Source organism: Salmo salar, chromosome 24 (assembly GCF_965601325.2).
Source record: "Salmo salar chromosome 24, fSalSal1, whole genome shotgun sequence".
Classification (NCBI taxonomy): Eukaryota; Metazoa; Chordata; class Actinopteri; order Salmoniformes; family Salmonidae; genus Salmo; species Salmo salar.
The window spans coordinates 21,917,501-21,939,807 of NC_138314.1; the positions used below are offsets into that span (position 1 = coordinate 21,917,501).

Below are 22,307 nucleotides of genomic sequence, written 5' to 3' on the forward strand. Positions count from 1 at the left end.
GGAAAACGAAGGAGCTCCTGACAAACACACAGCATGTCAGAATACAATTATATTACAATTTGCTTCAGGGTTGTCATAGCTTTAAGTGAATGCTTTGTAGTATGTGTTGTGCAGTGTATAGCGTACCGGTGTGCTGTAGGAGGAGCAGTGCTGGATGATCCTCTGTAGCTCCTCGTGGACCAGCTCCACACAGCGCAGGCTGGGTTCCTCCAGACGCTTGATCTGCCTCTTCACTAGCAGCTCAAAGGAAATCTCAGGCACAAAGAGGGCCGGTTGCGGACCCTGAAGCACCGCACACACACAGCCCTCTGTTAACATAACTCATGTGCTTCTCTACATCCATTAGCTTTAATGAAAAACTATTCAAAAGATCTGTTTAACCTACACACAGACAATTCAATTGGAGCTGATATGAGATTGGAGCTGGTGGTTTTTATTGTAGCATTGTGGATTGCAGTGAGGATGTCAAGCTCCGTTAAGCCCCCCAGGGGATCGATAGACTGAAGAGTGAGGCCAAAGGTCTCATGGAATATGTAGCAGATACGAGCCCATCCGCAGCTGACAAGAGAAGAGGACAAAGGAAGCCGTATCAGTGTGTGAGGGATGTCAACTTCAGATGCAGTCAGTAAGACTGAGTCAATACTTGCTTCACATGCTTGAGGAAATCAATAAATCAGTGAGTGGTACAAGTGCTATTGAAATGAAGCTGCAAAATATGAAATGCCAATGCATGAACACCTACAAAGTTACAATGAGGCCAAGAAATACAATAAACGCCTGCAACATTTACCTGGAGCTAACTCTGCAGATAGCACTAATGGGTGATTTGAAAAATCAGTCAATGGATCAATAATATAATAATACTTTTAGTAAAAATGTTTGTTTAATTTACAATCTGTAGAAACTATGAGAATAGAAAGGTTCGGAACTTTTCTGAAACAGCACAGCACAACAAAATATGGCAAATAGAACTGGAGATAGACGGGAGGGGTTGAGAGTAGTTGAAGGATGGGATTAAAAACAAACGATAACTACTGTAAAATACATTGTGTCCATAAAATATAGAATCTTAAGTATTGCTGTCCATTAGTTTACTGCAATTAGGGAAGGGGTGGTAGGGTCAGGGGAAAATAATAAAGGAAAATATATTATATACACACACAGTACCAGTCAAAAGGTTTGGACACAGCTACTCATTCCAGGGTTTTTCTTTATTTTTATATTGTAGAATAATAGAAGACATCAAACTATGAAATAACACATGGAATCATGTACAAAGCTGTCATCAAGGCAAAGGGTGGCTACTTTGAAGAATTTCAAATATAAAATATATTTTGATTTGTTTAACACTTTTTTGGTTACTATATGATTCCATATGTGTTATTTCATCGTTTTGATGTCTTCACTATTATTCTACAATGTAGTGTTAGGTTCTTATTTTTCAGAGTAAATAACTCACACTAGAGAAGCTTAACCAAGTTTAATTCTTACCAAAGGGTCTTTACAGCTGTAATTCAGACAACCAAACATTTCTCACCATCACAGGTATATACCGTTGAAGACGGAAGTTTACATACACCTTAGCCAAATACATTTAAACTCAGTTTTTCACAATTCCTGACATTTAATTTGAGTAAAGATTCCCTGTCTTAGGGCAGTTAGGATCACCACTTTATTTTAAGAATGTGAAATGTCAGAATAATAGTAGAGAGAATGATTTATTTCAGCTTTTATTTCTTTCATCACATTCCCAGTGGGTCAGAAGTTTACATACACTCAATTAGTATTTGGTAGCATTGCCTTTAAATTGTTGAACTTGGATCAAACGTTTCAAGTAGCCTTCCACAAGCTTCCCACAATAAGTTGGGTGAATTTTGGCCCATTCCTCCTGACAGCGCTGGTGTAACTGAGTGAGGTGTGTAGGCCTCCTTGCTCGCACACAATTTTTCAGTTCTGCCAACAAAATTTCTATAGGATTGAGGTCAGGGCTTTGTGATGGCCACTCCAATACCTTGACTTTGTTGTCCTTAAGCCATTTTGCCACAACTTTGGAAGTACGCTTGGGGTCATTGTCCATTTGGAAGACCCATTTGCGGCCAAGCTTTAACTTCCTGACTGATGTCTTGAGATGTTGCTTCAATATATCCACATAATTATCCCACCTCATGATGCCATCTATTTTGTGAAGTGTACCAGTCCCTCCTGCAGCAAAGCACCCCCACAACATGATGCTGCCACCCCTGTGCGTCATGGTTGGGATGGTGTTATTCGGCTTGCAAGCCTCCTCCTTTTTCCTCCAAACATAACTATAGTCATTATGGCCAAACAGTTATATTTTTGTTTCATCAAACCAGAGGACATTTCTCCAGAAAGTACGATCTTTGTCCCCATGTGCAGTTGGAAACCGTAGTCTGGCTTTTTTATGGCGGTTTTGGAGCAGTGGCTTCTTTCTTGCTAAGCGGCCTTTCAGATTATGTCGATATAGGACTCGTTTTACTGTGGATATAGATACTTTTGTAACTGTTTCCTCCAGCATCTTCACAAGGTCCTTTGCTGCTGTACTGGGATTGATTTGCACTTTTCGCACTAAAGTACGTTAATCTCTAGTAGACAGAACGCGTCTCCTTCCTGAGCGGTATGATGGCTGCGTGGTCCCATGGTGTTTATACTTGCATACTATTGTTTGTACAGATGAATGTGGTACCTTCAGGCATTTGGAAATTGCTTCAAGGATGAACCAGACTTGTGGAGGTCTACAATATTTTTTCTGAGGTCTTGGCTGATTTCTTTTGATTTTCCCATGATGTCAAGCAAAGAGGCACTGAGTTTGAAGGTAGGCCTTGAAATACATCCACAGATACACCTCAAATTGACTCAAATTATGTCAATTAGCCTATCAGAAGCTTCTAAAGCCATGACATAATTTTCTGGAATTTTCCAAGCCGTTTAAAGGCAAAGTCAACTTAGTGTATGTAAACTTCTGACCCACTGGAATTGTGATACAGTGAATTATAAGCGAAATAATCTGTGTGTAAACAATTGTCGAAAGAATTACTTGTGTCATGCACAAAGTAGATGTCCTAACCAACTTGCCAGAACTATAGTTTGTTAACAAGACATTTGGAGTGGTTGAAAAACGAGTTTTAATGACTCCAACCTAAGTGTATGTAAACTTCCGACTTCAACTGTATATCCCACTTAAGACACTCCTCCTTCTCTCCAATCCTTACACTTATTAGTCCCTTCAGGGGATCTGACCTCACCTCCTGACCACAACCCCTCCTTCCCCTAATCCACAGATGTCCATCTGCCTCCCCTATAGCAATCCTTTGATCTCCTCCCGTCCACCCAGCACATTCCACACCCACTCTGTCTTTCTACAGATCTCACTCCTTTATATACTATGCATCTGATCTAACATGTCTTTAATATCTCAGTGTTCAAAGTATCAAATCCAACAGTAGAAAATAGTAAAAAATAAAGAAAAACCCTGGAATGAGTATGAGTGTCCAAACATTTGACCGGTACTGTCTATATTTACCCCAAAAATATATGGAGAATTGGAAATGATGCAGACAATTACATTGATGGAAGCTACAATCTGCAGTATTAATGCTGATCTACCCCCTAAAAATATTATCTACACTAAAATAAATAAAACACCTGCCTAAGTGAAATGCATTCAGCAGAATAACCATTGTGTGGTGAGTTTCCTGTCACAAAATGGCAGCTGTGCAGCATCTAGGTGGTTGCTAGATATTTGGTGGTCAATGATTGCGAGTCGCTCCAATACAATATAAAATACTGAAAGATGACTGCTGCCTGGATAAAGTAGCCTAAAGCAGTTGAACTACTCACAGCTCAGATGTCTGGATGTGCGTGGTGGTGCCCTCGATGGTGTTGCAGTAGTCGCTGGCAAATTTGGTGACGATCTGCAGCAGGGTGGTGCTATGGTCCTCTACTGGCTGGCCGTAGCTGCTGAGCCAGGCCTGGTACTGGGCACCTAGCACCGTCACATAGGTCTTCAACTCCGGCAGGCAGTCCCGGATGTGGAGCATGAGGAAGCGGCTCAGAGTGTGGGCCAGGTAGTGAGACCCGCAGCGGGAGGCCAGAGACGGGTAGTGGCACTGGAGGAAGGCCTGCTCGTCCCGCGCCATGTCCTCTATGCTCTTCTGGGTGTTGATGTCATGCTGGCTCCTAGAAGGGAGAAACGTGGAGAGTGACAGCTGGAGTTAGAGTAGACTTCACAGTGGCTCTGCATGATCAAATAGTCACCAGTTAGCTCTAGCATAGCAGGAAATAATACACCTCAATTACAGGATGAAGCACTTTTGAAATGGCCGTTACTGTATGTGTAACATTTCTTTAAAAAACTAATCTTCAGCACTCTGGGGGAGTGTGCTAGGCTACTGACTTCAGACAGCCTTCCCTGTGAGTTGCTATGATTGACTCAGCTCAGTGAAATTGCTTCTGAAAATGACTTAACATTTCAGCCTCTGAGGAGTGGATATGTCATTTTTTGGCAATCTTGCAACCTCGGTGAAAAACCACTCACATAACTCATACATCAGCCCTGTGCTGGAAACCAATGAGCAAGACATGGCACACATATTTCAGCAGGGTGTGTGAGAACCTAATATCGATCTCAAAGTGGGGAGACAGAAATCTTTAATTGCTGAATGATTGTTTGGCAGATGCAACTAAATTGAGCTGGTGAATAGCAGAGACATTGGAACATTTGTTGTTTATAGCTTTAAGGTCTCTGAGGGTACCAGAGTTAATTTTACAACACAAATGACTCAGATCCATCATACTCAGTCTGATAGATGTGGTACATTGATCACATTTTTGTATGCCATCTTCCACTGCTATGGAGCTGCATCTTTTTAAGCATCGTGGTGACATCATCCAGTAAAAATGAGATACGTCTGTTAGATAAGTTATAGGCATATGATATAGACAAACCTGTTGACCACTCCCACAATTCCAAGCTGCACTGGAATGACCCGACCCAGTAAGACCTCCAGAGCATCTGTCCCTGCGTCCATCAGGTCCAGCTTACTGACCACCAGCAGTGTTCTACGGCCTGCAAGACACACATGGACACAAAAGCTGGGTAAAGACAAGCCCCTTTTGTCAATGGCTCTCATATACATACATACTAATAGCATTTGAATGGCGTTCATTATGTCCTCTAAAATGTGTTGTGCATTTAGGAGTCACTGATCTTAAAGTTCACTGAGGTCAAACCTAAAAAGTAACATTGACCAGGTTTACTGATATTTATATCAATGAACAAACAATACACACACTGAAAAGACATGCAATGAAAAATTAAAGAGCATAAGTGTACAGTATGCCTCAGCATCTGGGTCGACCTCGCAAGCCAGTTTAATGGCATCAGAGGTGGCCAAGTCAGAGTTGGCAGGAGACAGAGGATAAGGGAGTTGGGGTTGGAGAGGAAGGATAGGATCAGGTCTTGGACTTGAGCTTCTGTCCTCTGGCTAGTCTCCAACTGGAACCTTGTACATCAACAATAAATAAATAACTCTACAATACTGTAAATAAATATACACATGTATTTGTTTTCAATGAGTAATGGTATTTATTTTACCATGAGGAACATCATAGTTCTGCATATTCAAGTAAGTGGGATTAATACACTGGTTGGGATTACCTTGGTTATTCCTGGCAAATCAACCCGTGTGAGATTGAGGACATGAGGAGAGAAAATCTTCAAATAGATGGGCTCAGGGCTGACTCTCTAGGGGTCACGAGAGGAAATACAGATGGCGAGAGAAGCAGATAAATGAAATCAGTAGCTCATAAACTAGAGATAAACCATATTTACCCACAACTATTTATCCAAACCTTGTTGCCTCCCAAGCTACGTTCAGTCTCTTCTTCAATCTCCTTGCGAATCTCCATGAAATCTGAGAAAATCTATAATGCAAACAGAGAGATGGGAAACTGAAATATCGACTTCACCAACACCCCTAGCAGCATGACATTAGGAGATAGTGTGTTTGAGACCACCTAAAGCGAGACCAATTCAAGACCAAGACCGGAGGGGGACAAGGGTCAAAGACCGAGTCAAGACCAAGACCAGAAAAATGCGAGTCCATTTCAAGACCATGATTGTAATTGTCAAATCACCACCATAATAAGAGTTCAAAATGTCCAGTATTTCTGTATTCATATTTCAGAACAACATATGGATTCTTTAGACATTCAGAAAAGTGCAAAAAATGCATGCTGGGGGAAATTATTACGGACCCAAAACACAGTGGGGAACAACAGGTCTTCGACGCCTTCAGAGGGGCTAAGGATTAATTAAAGAATGATTATAATAATAATAATCATTCATTTTCAGTTATTTTTTGATTGAACCCTTTCCAACAAAAACTGAAGCGATTAACACTGAAGAGAAGAAAAATATCCAATCAAGATTTTTCTTTGCTGGTCTCTGGGGCGATAGCTCGCTAGATTTGAGTTAGCCATTGGCTAGGCCATCAGAAGCTAGATAAAGGCATCTTCCATTGAACTGCATTAGGGCCAAATGTTGAATCAACCAATCACATATTGACTTAATGAGAGGACCGTTTTCACAAAAACGTATGGAAACATCTGCCTTTTTGAAGGCCAACATGTCACTGCGCAACAGCGAGCAGTAGTTATCCCACAGTCTACCTAGCTAGCTTTTGTTGTCGACTAGTATTTTGCCAACAATGCATTAGTGTACGTCATGGAACGTTGATTCAAATATAACCTATTTTTAAAACCTCTTATAAAGTTGGTTTTGTAGTGTAAACTGGGAATTTTATATTTTTTGACTGATATTATGATTGTGTGTTGAATTTTTTCAAAGTAGTTCATTACTATGTCTGAGTTCATGGACTACTTATCCTTTAAGATCATGCTGTGTGTGACTGCTGCTTTTCCATCAGCCCTATGCAGTGGTGCCTGGAGAAGTGGGTATACTTTAATTTAGGCAAAGAGTTCCCGCCAAGCGAAGGAAAAGCACCCTGTGTGAAACTCCCGTTTTCCTATGTTTTTTTTATGAGTTCTCCTACAGATTTTCACACTCAAAAATTTTTTTAATGGAAAAAAATACCAAACTTTGATGATCTAAGTACACAACAATGCTTAAACCACATCAATATGATGGGGTGGGCCTGCCAGGGCCTGGCTCCCCAGTGAGTGGGCCTCTGTCCACCCACGCCCATCCATGTCTACGCCCCTGATGCAAACAGCATGATGACAATTGCGCATTACAAATAGCCTACTAACCAACACCTCGGACAAGGCCTTCCGAGTGGCGCAGCAGTCTAAGACAATGCATCGCAGTGCTTGAGGCGTCACTAGAGAGTCGGGTTCTATCTCGGGCTATGTTGCAGCCGGCTGCAACCCGGAGACGGTGCACAATTGGCCCAGCATCGTATGGGTTAGGGGAGGGTTTGGCTGGCCGGGATGTCCTTGTCCCATCATGCTCTAGCGGACTCCTGTGGCGGGCCAGGCGCACGCACACTGACACAGTCGCCAGTTGTACGGTATTTCCTCCGACACAATGGTGTGGCTGGCTTCCAGGTTAAGCGAGCAGCGCGGCTTGGCTGGGTCGTGTTTCAGAGGACGCATGGCTCTCTACAAATTGGGGAGAAAAATGGGTAAAAAGTTTTAAATTTGTAATTTCTTTTTTATAAAAAAATAAATACAAAACTTTTTCAATACCTGGTTTGCATATCCTTTGTTTCCCTAGTCAGAACTTACTAGTAGATATTCTAAATTGAAACGTCTTTATTACCCTACCGGCTACCGATGTCATTCTTCTGTGAGCTGCTCCATGCCAAAACCAGTTGATAGCTGCACACTCTTGCTGCCTGCAGATTATATTCCTCTGAAACTAGGCTGTGTGTGCTTTGCGACTGTGTAGGCTACTGTGCATGTTCTCTATTGTACTATATAATTGATACTGTTAAATCATATACCGCCACCACACTACTCAAATCAACTTTGATAACACATCAGTAGAGATTAAGGAGTATAAACAATGCCCACTGAAAACCAAGTAGGTATACGGTTTATACCTGCATATACCTTACATGGCATAACTGGCCCTTTGTGTTTCACAAAAAGTACACTCTCCTACATAAATGCACTGGTCTTACAGTTGCTGTCCTTTAAGAATCACAAACCTGCCACACTGCGCAAACATGTCTATAATAAAGGCTGTTAAGATAATCATGTTTCAAGAAAGGAGTGTATATATTTAGCCTGGCGAAGCGGTTTTATGTGCTGAAGCTGATAATTTGTTTTTTTACTCCACTGGTCTCGGGAAGAAATTACGAGTCCTCACTGTCCGAGAACGAGTCAAGATGGAGTACAACTATATTCGACAAGACCGACATGCTCAATATGTGGTCTCGAGACCTGTCTAAAGTACTTTAACACTGGACTACAAGTACCAAGACTCTCAGACAATGCAATGCTGTTCTACAAATATGGAAACCCTCACAATGTGCATTGCAAAACAGCTAAATAGACGTGCATAACGAATTATGGTGTCACATAACTGGGTCTTGCTGTGAAGGAATGTGCCCCATTCCTCAGTCTTGATCCCTTGACAAAATATAAAGGAATGAGTGTAAAATAATGTGCAATCAAAGGAAATATTCATATCACATATAAAAAAGACTGGATGGGGTTTATCAGTATAGAAGGCAATATGACAGAGACAGAGTTTGTAAGTTGATGTGATGATTAGACAGAGTTAATGAAAAGTGATGAGGATCACAAGACGATATTAAGACGAATGACAACACAACAGGTCCATGCAGATAAACTATGGGATTAAAGACCTGGGTAGGTGTTTGCGTTTTGTTTTACCCCATTTCCTGAGAAAAGCAGTGAAGGGAAAGTAAATATAATGTTAGAAAAAAAAGACAAAATCTCTGAAAGACCACTTGGGCTTTATCCACTGAGTGAAACTCAATGCATGCGAGATAATATTGAAATGAATTCAATACATGCCAACTGGACTGGGTTTGGTTTGTGTAAGTGTGTCCAGTGTACTGTATGTCTGCTAGAAGTAACACCAGATTGCTTTTAAAGTGACAGTCACATCTCTGTTTCTGTGTCAAGTCCATATCCTTTTCTTGCAGAATCCTCTCCACCAATGGGGGCACATTAACCACTAGGGGTCGCCGTGTGACTATCCCTGATCCCCAAGGCAAAGAAATCCCTTCCAACCAGACTCTCGAACATAGAACTCTTGGCGCTGCTCTGTAATGGGAAGAGAGGAGATTGATTTTTAGAAAGGCTTTGACACTTAGCTACATTAATGATTCATTGCTATTATTTATGCTTTCTTCATCTCCCTGGACACTGAACTGTTCATTTCAACAATAGCACAATTCTCCAGTGTAACAGGTAACAGTTGATTCTTGCATTTTGATTCTGTAATGACCTGAGATCCAACCACCACTATCTGAGGCAGCTGTATGATCTCTGCCCCCACTGTCATGAAGACTTCCTTGAGCCGGTTGATGATGGGAATTAGAGCCTCCATTGCTCAGGACTGGACACTATAGTTGGTAAGAGAAAATGAAAGAAGCAATGGTGAGATTAAACATAATATTGTACACATCAGTCTCTGTAATCCCCTACAAAAGCAAAAACAAGAGACCTCTTACAGATACTAGATAAGCCTGTGTACAGGACCAAGCAATAAACACGTAATGGCTTAGTGTTTATTGTTGTGATTCATAAGCTCTCGTGATGATAGCCAACACATTACATAAGAAGGGTAGTCAGAATTTGAAAGGGAAAGGAAAGGAATTCAGGCCCTAATGAGAGAAAACTGGAATAGTTTGGAGTTGACTGTTGATTTAGTGGCCACATATAGCTTGCTTGCTAGCTACTGTAGCTAGCTTTGAAGATAGCATATATAGTCTAGCTAATTAGTTAAGGGATCCGCCCCATTTTTTTCAAACGTTCGCCTGAAATGACATACCCATATCTAACTGCCTGTAGCTCAGGCCCTGAAGCAAGGATATGCATATTCTTGATACCATTTGAAAGGAAACACTTTGAGGTTTGTGGAAATGTGAAAGGAATGTAGGAGAATATAACACAATAGATCTGGTAAAAGATAATACAAATAAAATAAAATATTTTGTAGTTTTTTGTACCATCATCTTTGAAATGCAAGAGAAAGGCCATAATGTATTATTCCAGCCCAGGTGGAATTTAGGTGTTGGCCACTAGATGGCAGCAGTGTATGTGCAAATTTGTAGACTGATCCAATGAATCATTGCATTGCTGTTCAAATTTTGGAACAAGACTGCCCAAATGTGCCTAATTTCCTTATTAATAACTTTTCATGTTCAAAATTGTGCTTTCTGCCCATATCAGATATGTCTATGTCCTGGGAAATGTTCTTGTTACTTACAACTTCATGCTAATCGCATTAGCCTACGTTAGCTCAACTGTCCAGTGGCATGGACACCGATTCTGTGACCCCATCATGCAATAATGTAACGTTAGGCCTCATTTCACAAGCTAGCCAGATTTTAAGCATGGCCAAGTCTGCATATCTTTCGGTATGCCACATGATTTTGCTATGAAGGGGACAAACAAAGATGCTGCTGGACGTCCTACTAGCTTAGTCGAATCAGGTCAAGATGCTCTGTCATGAGGAAGCAAGGAAAGTGGTTAGCTAGCTGTTTCCTTAACGGAGGAGGACACGGTGAAGGCTTTCCTCCGAAATCCAAGAACGTTCTCACTTCATACTGTAATGATAACTACAGTAACTGAAGTTGTGTATTATCTACTATTTAGCGCTGTCTGCATTTTTAGCGACAACAAACCGGTTTGTATTCAAGGAAGAATTGAAAATTGGGTGTTTCTCGCGTCATTTTAAAAAGAGGTGATTGGTCATACAACGTGATTCGTATACATTTATTTCTTAGCTGATTGGTTTAAATAAAGTTCTCATCATTTTGACAACGCCCTCCACGCTTTTTTAAAGAGCAACTCAAAATATACACACACAAAAAAAAATAGAGGGTGCGTTTGTAAATTCACTCTGGAGTGCCAAAGAGCGCTCTGGGCGTTCATAAATTCGGAGCTTTGTCAGATTGTCCGTTCGTAAATTTGTAGCGTTTCAAGCGCAATGGACGCTCTGGCTGAGGAGTAGGGTTGATCCGAGCGTTCTGACCTCTCAACGACAGTCAAGCACCCAAGCTAACTGGCTAAAGTTAGCTACCTTGCTAGTTACAGTACTTCCAGACATAAATGAGAGAACACCTCACTCTGGTCATTTTACTTGCCCTAGCAGAGCTGGTTAGGCTGTTTTCATGTTATCCAGAGTGTTGGTGACTAACTGTGCTGCTGGCAACAATTTAATTAAGCTTTTTTTTGCCAATGTTTCCTGACACCGGCCATATTCAACTGGGTGTTGAGTTTTCGTAAATTCGTCAGTTATTCTGCGCTCAGGCACTCTGAAATCAGAGTAGATAGCCAGGGTGAATTTACGAACGCGACCTGTATAGAACAGAGTATACAAACAGTCAGGGGAATACAGACAATACATTATATATAAGACCTTGTAAAGATGACATTTTTATAAGAAGAACGTGTTTATATATTGTTCAATTTCATTAAAAAAAAACAAAAAAAACATAGGTTTTCGACTCAAATGTACACGTATGAATATGGAATTTAGCTAAAATAACATTTTCAAGTAAAAAGGAAAAATAATCATGCATATGATAAGACAAATCTACAGATAATGCCCTTTAATTCCTTCTCTACCACGTCTCTACCACAAGCTCTGAACCTTTACACTGGATCATCACAGCTAGCTAGCTGCTATCCGAGTGGCTACTCCTGGCTAACGTCTCTGTCCTGAAGCAAGCACCAGTTAGCCTGGAGCTAGCCCTGAGCTAGGCCCACCTCCCGGCTAGCTGAAGAGGTCCATCAGCCAATTTCTTGGGCTGCAATACCTATTTTGCCAATTGGCCTACACGGAGCCCTGCCGATACATCACGACTGGTCTGCCGACGAACCGTCCGAGGGGGCTTCAACAGACTCTTCCGTCGCGACGTCCCCTAAGGCCCTTCTGCTAGCCCCGGCCTGCTAGCGGTCTGAATCGCCGTGTCTCCAGCTCGCCTAGCTACTCACTGGACCCTATGATCACTTGGCTACGCATGCCTCTCCCTGATGTCAATATGCCTTGTCCATTGCTGTTTTGGTTAGTGATTGTCTTATTTCACTGTAGAGCCTCCAGTCCTGCTCAATATGCCTCAGTTAGGCCTTTTGTTCCACCTCCCACACATGCGGTGAGTCACCTGGTTTATATGGTGTCCCTAGAGACAAAACCTCTCTCATCATCATTCAATGCCTAGGTTTACCTCCACTATATTCACATCCTACCATACCCTTGTTTGTACATTATGCCGTGAATCTATTCTTCCCCGCCCAGAAACCTGCTCCTTATACTCTCTGTTCCGAACGCACTAGACGACCAGTTCTTATAGCCTTTAGCCGTACCCTTATCCTACTCCTCCTTGGTTCCTCTGGTGATGTAGAGGTTAATCCAGACCCTGCAGCACCTAGCTCCACTCCCAGTCCCCAGGCGCTCTCATTTGTTGACTTCTGTAACCGTAAAAGCCTTGGCTTCATGCATGTTAATATTAGAAGCCTCCTCCCTAAGTTTGTTTTATTCACTGCTTTAGCACACTCTGCCAACCCGGATGTCCTAGCCGTGTCTTAATCCTGGATTAGGAAGGCCACCAAAAATCCTGACATTTCCATCCCTAACTATAACATTTTCCGACAAGATAGAACTGCCAAAGGGGGTGGAATTGCAATCTACTGCAGAGATAGCCTGCAGAGCTCTGTCTTACTGTCCAGGTCTTTGCCCAAACAATTCAAGCTTCTACTTTTAAAAATCCACCTTTCCAGAAACAAGTTTCTCACCGTTGCCACTTGTTATAGATCACCCTCAGCCCCCAGCTGTGCCCTGGACACCATATGTGAATTGATTGCCCCCCCATCTATCTTCAGAACTCGTACTGTTAGGTGACCTAAATTGGGACATGCTTCACACCCCGGCCGTCCTACAATCTAAACTAGATGCCCTCAATCTCACACAAATGATCAAGGAACCTACCGGTTACAACCCCAAATCCGTAAACACGGGCACCCTCATAGATATCATCCTGACCAACCTGCCCTCTAAATACACCTCTACTGTCTTCAGCCAGGATCTCAGCGATCACTGCCTCATTGCTTGCGTCCATAATGGGTCTGCGGTCAAACGACCACCCCTCATCACTGTCAAACACTCCTTAAAACACTTCAGCGAGCAGGCCTTTCTAATCAACCTGACAGGATATTGACCTCATTCCATCAGTAGAGGATGTCTGGTTATTCTTTAAAAGTGCTTTCCTCACCATCTTAAATAAGCATGCCCCATTTAAAACATTTAGAACCAGGAACAGATCTAGCCCTTGGTTCACTCCAGACCTGACTGCCCTTGACCAGCACAAAAACATCCTGTGGCATACTGCATTAGCATCGAATAGCCCCCACGATATGCAACTTTTCAGGGAAGTTAGGAAAGCAAAGTCTAGCTTTTTCAAACAGAAATGTGCATCCTGTAGCACAAACTCCAAAAAGTTCTAGGACACTGTAAAGTCCATGGAGAATAAGAGCACCTCCCCCCAGCTGCCCATTGCACTGAGGCTAGGAAACACTGTCACCACCGATAAATCCACGATAATTGAGAAATTCAGTAAGCATTTTCTTACGGCTGGCCATGCTTTCCTCCTGGCTACCCCTACCCCGGTCAACAGCTCTGCACCCCCTACAGCAACTTGCCCAAGCCTCCCCATTTCTCCTTCACTCAAATCCAGATAGCTGATGTTCTGACAGAGTTGCAAAATCTGGACCACAACAAATCAGCTGGGCTAGACAATCTGGACCCTCTCTTTCTAAAATTATCCGCTGCAATTGTTGCAACCCCTATTACTAGCCTGTTCAACCTCTTTTGTATCATCTGAGATCCCTAAAGATTGGAAAGCTGCCGCGGTCATCCCCCTCTTCAAAGGGGAAGACACTCTAGACCCAAACTGTTACGGACCTATATCTATCCTACCCTGTGTGGCAGACCAGGGGGTTTGGTCAAGACGTTTACATAGATCAGACACGGACAGAGTATGATTAGCTTGGTTTCAAGGGTGTTTATGAAATAATAAATCAAAAAGAAAAGAACAGGTCTCCCCCATGAGACCCTCTCCGGGATACCTTCTCCTGGGCTCCGGGTCTTCCAGTAGGGCACACAAACTCACCTCACCTCACCTCACCTCACCTCGTATCCGTATCCGTATCCGTATCCGTATCCGTATCCGTATCCGTATCCGTATCCAATCACATGGAAGTCACCTCACTTCCCCTAGTCCTCCCCCTGTGTGCTGCCCTTCTGGCAACTTTATGGGCCTCGCACAGCTGGTGAGCAATCCGCCCTTGATTACTCACCAGCTCCCAATCAGCCCCAATTAGTCCTGTCTGGAGAGCCCGTCAAGACCTGGCAATTCCAGCAGATGGAGCCACCGCCTCATGATGTATACTCCATCTGTTACCAGGCCTCGACGAGTCTCCCCCTGGTGGCTGACCTGCTGTACGCCACACCTGCCTTTCTCAGGTCTTCGAAAGCCAAGTTCACAAACAGATCACCGACCATTTCGAATCCCACCGTACCTTCTCCGCTATGCAATCTGGTTTCCAAGCTGGTCATGGGTGCACCTCAGCCACGCGCAAGGTCCTAAACGATATCATAATCGCCATTGATACAACACAATACTGTGCAGCCGTATTCATCGACCTGGCCAAGGCTTTCGACTCTGTCAATCACCACATTCGAATCGGCAGACTGAAAAGCCTTGGTTTCTCAAATGACTGCCTCGCCTGGTTCACCAACTACTTCCCTGTGGCTCAGTTGGTAGAGCATGGTGTGTGCAATGCCAGGGTTGTGGGTTCGATTCCCACGGGGGGCCAGTACAAAAAAAAAAAAAAATGCATGAAATGAAATGTATGCATTCACTACTGTAAGTCGCTCTGGATAAGAGCGTCTGCTAAATGACTCAAAATGTACTTCTCAGATAGAGTTCAGTGTGTCAAATCGGAGGGCCTTTTGTCCGGACCTCTGGCAGTCTCTATGGGGTGCCACAGGGTTCAATTCTCGGGCCGACTCTTTTCTCTGTATACATCAATGATGTCACTCTTGCTGCTGGTGATTCTCTGATCCACCTCTACGCAGACGACACCATTCTATGTACTTCTGGCCCTTCTTTGGACACTGTGTTAACTAACCTCCAGACGAGCTTCAATGCAATACAATTCTCCTTCCGTGGCCTCAAACCGCTCTTAAATGCAAGTAAAACTAAATGCATGCTCTTCAACCGATCGCTGCCCGCACCTGCCCGCCCGTCTAGCATCACTACTCTGGACGGTTCTGACTTAGAATACGTGGACAACTACAAATACCTAGGCGTCTGGTTAGACTGTAAACTCTCCTTCCAGACTCACATTATAGCATCTCCAATCCAAAATGAAATCTAGAATCGGCTTCCTATTTCGCAACAAAGCATCCTTCACTCATGCTGCCAAACATACCCTCGTAAAACTGACTATCCTACCGATCCTTGACTTCGGCGATGTAATTTACAAAATAGCCTCCAACACTCTACTCAACAAATTGGACGCGGTCTATCACAGTGCCATCCGTTTTGTCACCAAAGCCCCTTATACTACCCACCACTGCGACCTGTATGCTCTCGTTGGATGGCCCTCGCTTCATACTCGTCGCCAAACCCACTGGCTCCAGGTCATCTACAAGTCTCTGCTAGGTAAAGGCCCGCCTTATCTCAGCTCACAGGTCACCATAGCATCACCAACCCGTAGCACGCACTCCAGCAGGTATATCTCACTGGTCACCCCCAAAGCCAATTCTTCCTTTGGCCGCCTCTCCTTCCAGTTCACTGCTGCCAATGACTGGAACGAACTGCAAAAATCTCTGAAACTGGAGACTCTTACCTCCCTCAATAGCTTTAAGCACCAGCTGTCAGAGCAGCTCACAGATCACTGCACCTGTACATAGCTCATCTGTAAATAGCCCATCCAATCTACCTCATCCCCATACTGTATTTATTTATTTATCTTGCTCCTTTACACCCCAGTATCTGTACTTGCACATTCATCTTCTGCACATCCTACCATTCCAGTGTTTAATTGCTATATTGTAATTCCTTCGCCACCATGGCCTATTTATTGCCTTACCTCTCTTATCCTACCTCATTTGCACATGCTGTATATAGATTTTTCTACTGTATTATTGATTGTATGTTTGTTTATCCCATGTGTAACTCTGTGTTGTGGTATGTGTCGAACGGCTTTGCTTTATCTTGGCCAGGTCGGAGTTGCAAATGATAACTTGTTCTCAACTAGCCTACCTGGTTAAATAAAGGTGAAATAAATAAATAAAATATAAATAAAAATAAAATAAATAAAATCCTGCATAGACTTATTCTCTCATCAACACATATGGCGTCTCGGAAGAAGATGCTACTTAAGGTGATAATCCTTGGAGACTCGGGTGAGTGGAAAACTTGCAGTGTGAAACCTGCTCATTCCAAAGTATCCTTCCCACAGATCAGTCTTACTTCTTTCATGTACAGTACCAGTCAAAAGTTTGGACACACCTACTCATTCAAGGGTTTTTCTTTATTTCTACTATTTTCTTCATTGTAGAATAATAGTGAAAACACCAAAACTATGAAATAATGGAATGGAATCATGTAGTATGGAATCATGTAGTAACCAAAAAAGTGTTAAATAAATCAAAATATATTTTATATTTGAGATTCTTCAAAGTAGCCACCCTTTGCACACTGTTGGCATTCTCTCAGCCAGCCTCATGAGGAATGCTTTTCCAACAGGGAGTTCCCACATATGCTGAGCACTTGTTGGCTGCTTTCCCTTCACTCTGCGGTCCAACTCATCCCAAACCATCTCATTTGGGATGAGGTCAGCTGATTGTGGAGGCCAGGTCATATGATGCAGCACTCCAATCCTTCTTGGTCAAATAGCCCTTACACAGCTTGGAGGTGTGTTGGGTCATTGTCCTGTTAAAAAAACAAATAATAGTCCCACTTAGCTCAAACCAGATGGGATTGTGTATTGCTGCAGAATGCTGTGGTAGCCATGCTGGTTAAGAGTGATTTGAATTCTAAATAAATCACTGACAGTGTCACCAGCAAAGCACCCCCCATACCATCGCACCTCCTCCTCCATGCTTCACGGTGGGAACCACACATGCGAAGATGATCCATCATCAGACCAAAGGACAGATTTCCACCGTTCTAATGTCCACTGCTTGTGTTTCTTTGCTCAAGCAAGTCTCTTCTTATTATTGGTGTCCTTTAGTAATTGTTTCTTTGCAGCAATTTGACCATGAAGGCCTGATTCACGTAGTCTCCTCTGAACAGTTGATGTTGAGATGTGTCTGTTACTTGAACTCTGTGAAGGATTTATTTGGACTGCAATTTCTGAGGCTGGTAACTCCTAATGAACTTATCCTCTGCATCTTCCTTTCTGTGGTGGTCCTCATGAGAGCTAGTTTCATCATAGCGCTTGATGATTTTTGTGACTGCACTTGAAGAAACTTTCAAAGTTCTTGAAATGTTCCGCATTGACTGACCTTCATGTCTTAAAGTAATGATGGACTGTTGTTTCTCTTTGCTTATTTGAGCTGTTCTTGCCATAATATGGACTTGGTCTTTTACCAAATAGGGCTATATTCTGTATAACACCCCTACATTGTCACAACACAACTGATTGGCTCAAACGTTTTAAGAAGGAAAATAAATCCACAAATTAACTTAACAAGGCACACCTGTTAAATGAAATGCCTTCCAGGTGACTACCTCATGAATCTGGTTGAGAGAATGCCAAGAGTGTGCAAAGCTGTCAAGGCAAAGGGTGGCTACTTTGAAGAATCTCAAATCTCAAATATATTTAGATAGGTTTAAAAAGAAAATGGTTACTACATGATTCCAAATGTGTTATTTCATAGTTTTGATGTCTTCACTATTATTCTACAATGTAGAAAATAGTAAAAATAAAGAAAAACCTTGGAATGAGTAGGTGTCCAAACTTTAGACTGGTACTGTAGTTCTAAGTATAAGTAAGTGCAAGCAAACGAGCTGCGATGAGGTAGGCCTATTCGTTCAGCACTTTCTAAATGGACAGCGACAGAATTCAGAACATGGGCCATTCTTACAGTATTCTCCCTGTACACCAAGTAAGAACCGTAAGATAAATAACGGGGGCACATAAGTAGACAATGAAAGCTCTTACAATATTCAATGATTACATTTCTCTAACAGCTATAGATGTGCACCACCAAGTCAGAACAGTAGGCTACGTTCTAAGGGGGAGAGGATTTGTAGCTCGATTGGAAGACTATGGCACTTGTAACAGCAGTGTAGTGGGTTGAATTCCCGGGACCACCCATATATTGAGATGGACCTAATTCTTAGGGTGAGACACATAAGCCTTCCCTGTAGCTCAGTTGGTAGAGCATGGTGTTTGCAACACCAGGGTTGTGGGTTCGATTCCCACGGGGGGCCAGCACAGGAAAAATAAAAATAAAAAAAAATAAATGTATGAAATTGTATGAAATGTATGCATTCACTACTGTAAGTCGCTCTGGATAAGAGCGTCTGCTAAATGACTAAAATGTAAATGTAAAATGTACATAGGCTTCTAACAGCTTACTACACAACATACACTTAGTATTACTTTCTTAGCTAGAGTATACATATCTCCCTGGCATATTACATCACTTATGCAGCAGCATACAATAAATATTTTTGGACTCACTGTTGTTGTCCTGTACTCACTTGTACAGGAAGATGGCATGGCGGTCCTTCTTGTGACACACGCTGTCTCACAATTGCTACTCAATTTAACGTGTGCTATAATTTTGGCAAGCACGTACCTATTCTCCGTTGTTTGTTGGTTGTGAAGGTCAGGGCTTGTCTATATGCGGTGTCTAGCTGAGCCACAATTTTCCCAGTAATTCCAGTTTAAAGGCCCTGAACACTCATTCTGAAAAGTACTTTTTCTTTCATGGCTAACTATCAGGAAGTTTGAAAAGACAGGCTGAGTGGCCCGGAAGCTTATATTAATGAGTTCGGCTTGACTGAAGTCTCTTTCAAACGCAACTTGGATGCACTCAAAGAAAGAGACCAAGTTTGTATTCTGCTGTATTAACTCAAGTAATTTTTGCTCAAAGCTGACCTGTTTTGCATACCCTACGCTACCATGAGACATCCATGTCTTTATCACTGGAAAAGATAAATGGTTGAGTTTGATATCATTAACAAATAAGGTTGTCAAACTATTAAAACATTTCTTGAATAAAACATGAAAACAAATTGTTTACATTATTTTACCTTTAACGTCTATCTAAAAATGTGAATGCTTTGGCATATGTTGTAGCTATTTGACATAACCTGAGGTGTTTGTGTTGTGCCCGCCATCGGTTGAGAGACAGCATACTCTTGAATACAGTGTGGGTCTCATTTCAATCATAGACTGTACATATCCCTTCAGACCATTGCAATTTAGCTGGTACATCATTTACATTTTCACTTCCAATTACTACCATAACGATGGCTGCCAGTCAACCCACAATTGGAAATGTGAATGTATATTTGATTATTTATTTATTATTTCAAAAGGTTTTCTTTGTAAGATTGACAGTATAATTTAAAACTACTAATATTCCCATTCAAGTCAAAATGTTCTGATGTGTGGACCTCCAAACATGTTTGCACTACCTTTTAAATGTTATTCCCATTTCAGTACATTTATCAGCCAAAACATGACACCCACATGCTGTGTGTCAATCAATGGCGGGCACAACACAAACACCTCAGATGATGTAAAATTGGGTTTAAGCTAAAATATATACAGAAATGAAAACTTACGCGGTTTTTAGACACATTTTTGGGAAATTATAGAATAGTTTGACAACCCTGATTGTAAGCTTTTAAATTATATCAAACTCAACAGTTTATATTTTCCAGTGATGAAGGAATAGATATCTCATTGGTAGGGTATCTAAAACGGGTCAACTTTGAGCACATCTATCTACTAAATGTTTTGGCATTCAGGTCCAAAAAGTTACTTTCTGAACACTTCTACCATGTATGGAAAGTTTCATTCAAATCAAAGAGGTGCGGTTAAAAAGGGATTGAAATCAAATGGAACAACTCTACAACTAAACCTTTTAGACGTACACAGGCAGCCCAATTCTGATCCATTTGCCCAATTATTGCCAAAAGATCTGAACTGATAAGTCCAAAGAACAATAATTGGGCAAAAGGTTCAAATTGGGCTGTTTGTGTAAACACAGCCTAAATCATTCCTTTCTCTATTATGTAACATGGTCCCTTTGGTTGTCTCGAGGTCTATGTAGTGGTGAGTTTCCAGTTGTTGCGAATTTCATCCTTTTTTTACTAGATCTGGGACACTGCAGGGCAGGAGAAATTCCAGTCGTTGGGTGTTGCTTTCTATCGAGGTGCAAACTGTTGTGTCCTTGTGTACGATATTACCGCTCCCAACACCTTCAAAACTCTTGAAAGATGGCGAGATGAGTTCCTGATTCAAGTCAGCCCTCGTGACGCAGAGATCTTCCCCTTTGTTGTGCTCGGCAACAAAATTGACTTGGAGAACAGCCAGGTCTGTGCATTTGCCCAGATGTGTGAATTATGTGAAGTTGTGCCATGCTGCATAGTTACCTCAGTTTTTGGTTTGCTGTGTGAAATGTCATTTGTAAATATTATATTACTGACCAGGTGATAACCAATCGAGCCTAGGCATGGCGTACAAGTAAGATCAGTATACCTCCTTCGAGACAAGTCCGAAGGAGGCCAATGTTGATCAAGCCTTCCAGACTATTTGCCTAAATGCTCTCAAACAGGTAACCATATGCTGATTGAATTTAAATGTTAAACTGATGACAACTTTCACACTCGAAGAACAATTGATTGATACAGATACAAACATGCATTCACAAAGCTTTTTTTTCTCCATTTCTAGGAATCAGAAGTAGAGACTTATGATTGCCCAGATCAGACTGAGGGATGACACACCAGCCCCCTCCAGTGATGGCTGCAGCTGCTGAAGGGAGGAAAAAGGATGAATATACACAATGATGTTTGATTGAGGGGGGTGGGACTACAAACATGTACATTCCTACCATTTTATGTTTTCCCATACGTGAGATATCAGATGAAAAATGCAAATCTACGTTTTTCTCTTTTAAGTTGTTTTTTCCCCCCATGTGACACGAACTGAACATCAGTTACATCAATTTCAGTCTTTTCACCAAGACAACTGGCTTTGTATTTGATACTCATCAGTCATGCCATAACATATGTTATGTCGGGGAGACATCCAATGCAGATTCTCCCTTATTAACGTGCCTTCCATTTTGGTTGTGTTTTCTGTGCTAGCTCACTGTGTTTGTCATGGCAGTCACAACTACCATTCTTCCTCTTTAAAGAACTTGGTGTCACATTGTCATTTTCACTTATCTACACTACTATTGTATTTACTATTTAAGGAGGTTAATACTTACGTACAGCATAATTGCATGAACAATAGAAAAGAATTGGAAGACAGTTTAACTGCTGATTTGAGTGTAGAAATGGGACTCAAGTGTGACAGTAGGTGGTGGGAGAGAAGAGACAACTCTCACTAGGAAATCCATTATGATCAGCAATTTGTGCTGTATCTCTCAAATATGGACAATGCAGTCAGAGGCAAATTCCTGTTATCAAGTCACATTGATTATACAAAACTGGACATCTTGTTAGATGCGAGTTGAAATAGCTTTTCCCAGCTAAGAATGTTCAATATGCAGGCCAATGTGCACCCTGCTACCATAGATAAGGCAGAATGTCTCTCTCACACACATACCTTATGTTTTGATATTTTTTTAACCATCCTTGTATATATACACAAACACAACCATATGCAGGTCCTCATCAAGTCTATATACAAATTGTATAAGGTTGTAAGTAGAAGTTAAATACCCCTATATATTTAATATAAATTGTTAAATAACTTCCGGACAAAGTTGAATAAAAAGGTGCAATTATGACAGCACTATTTGAGGTAGATTGTGCTTTCTTTTATACTAGGGCTAGGCCTATTGAGTTGTACTGTATTTGGAA

General features: G+C 41.9%; 1 protein-coding gene and 1 long non-coding RNA gene across 2 annotated transcripts in view; both read right to left on the bottom strand.

The window, feature by feature from the left end:
* Positions 1–5,161, bottom strand: part of LOC106585318 (dynamin-1-like protein) — an 8,658-nt gene extending 3,497 nt beyond the window's left edge. The window contains exons 1-5 of the mRNA XM_082968575.1: positions 4,966–5,161; positions 3,859–4,197; positions 439–558; positions 127–283; positions 1–17 (exon numbers count right to left, since the gene is read on the bottom strand). The exon at positions 1–17 is cut by the window's left edge and continues 73 nt beyond it. Of these exons, the coding sequence (XP_082824701.1) occupies positions 1–17; positions 127–283; positions 439–558; positions 3,859–4,197; positions 4,966–5,156 (824 nt within the window). The 5' untranslated portion in view covers positions 5,157–5,161. The remainder of the gene's footprint in view (positions 18–126; positions 284–438; positions 559–3,858; positions 4,198–4,965) is intronic.
* A 3,521-nt stretch (positions 5,162–8,682) lies between these two features.
* Positions 8,683–19,204, bottom strand: LOC145850300 (uncharacterized). The gene is made up of 3 exons (XR_014382523.1): positions 18,943–19,204; positions 9,464–9,581; positions 8,683–9,279 (listed from the first exon to the last, which is right to left on the bottom strand). It is a non-coding gene; the product is annotated as an uncharacterized LOC145850300 (long non-coding RNA).
* Positions 19,205–22,307: the final 3,103 nt, after the last annotated feature.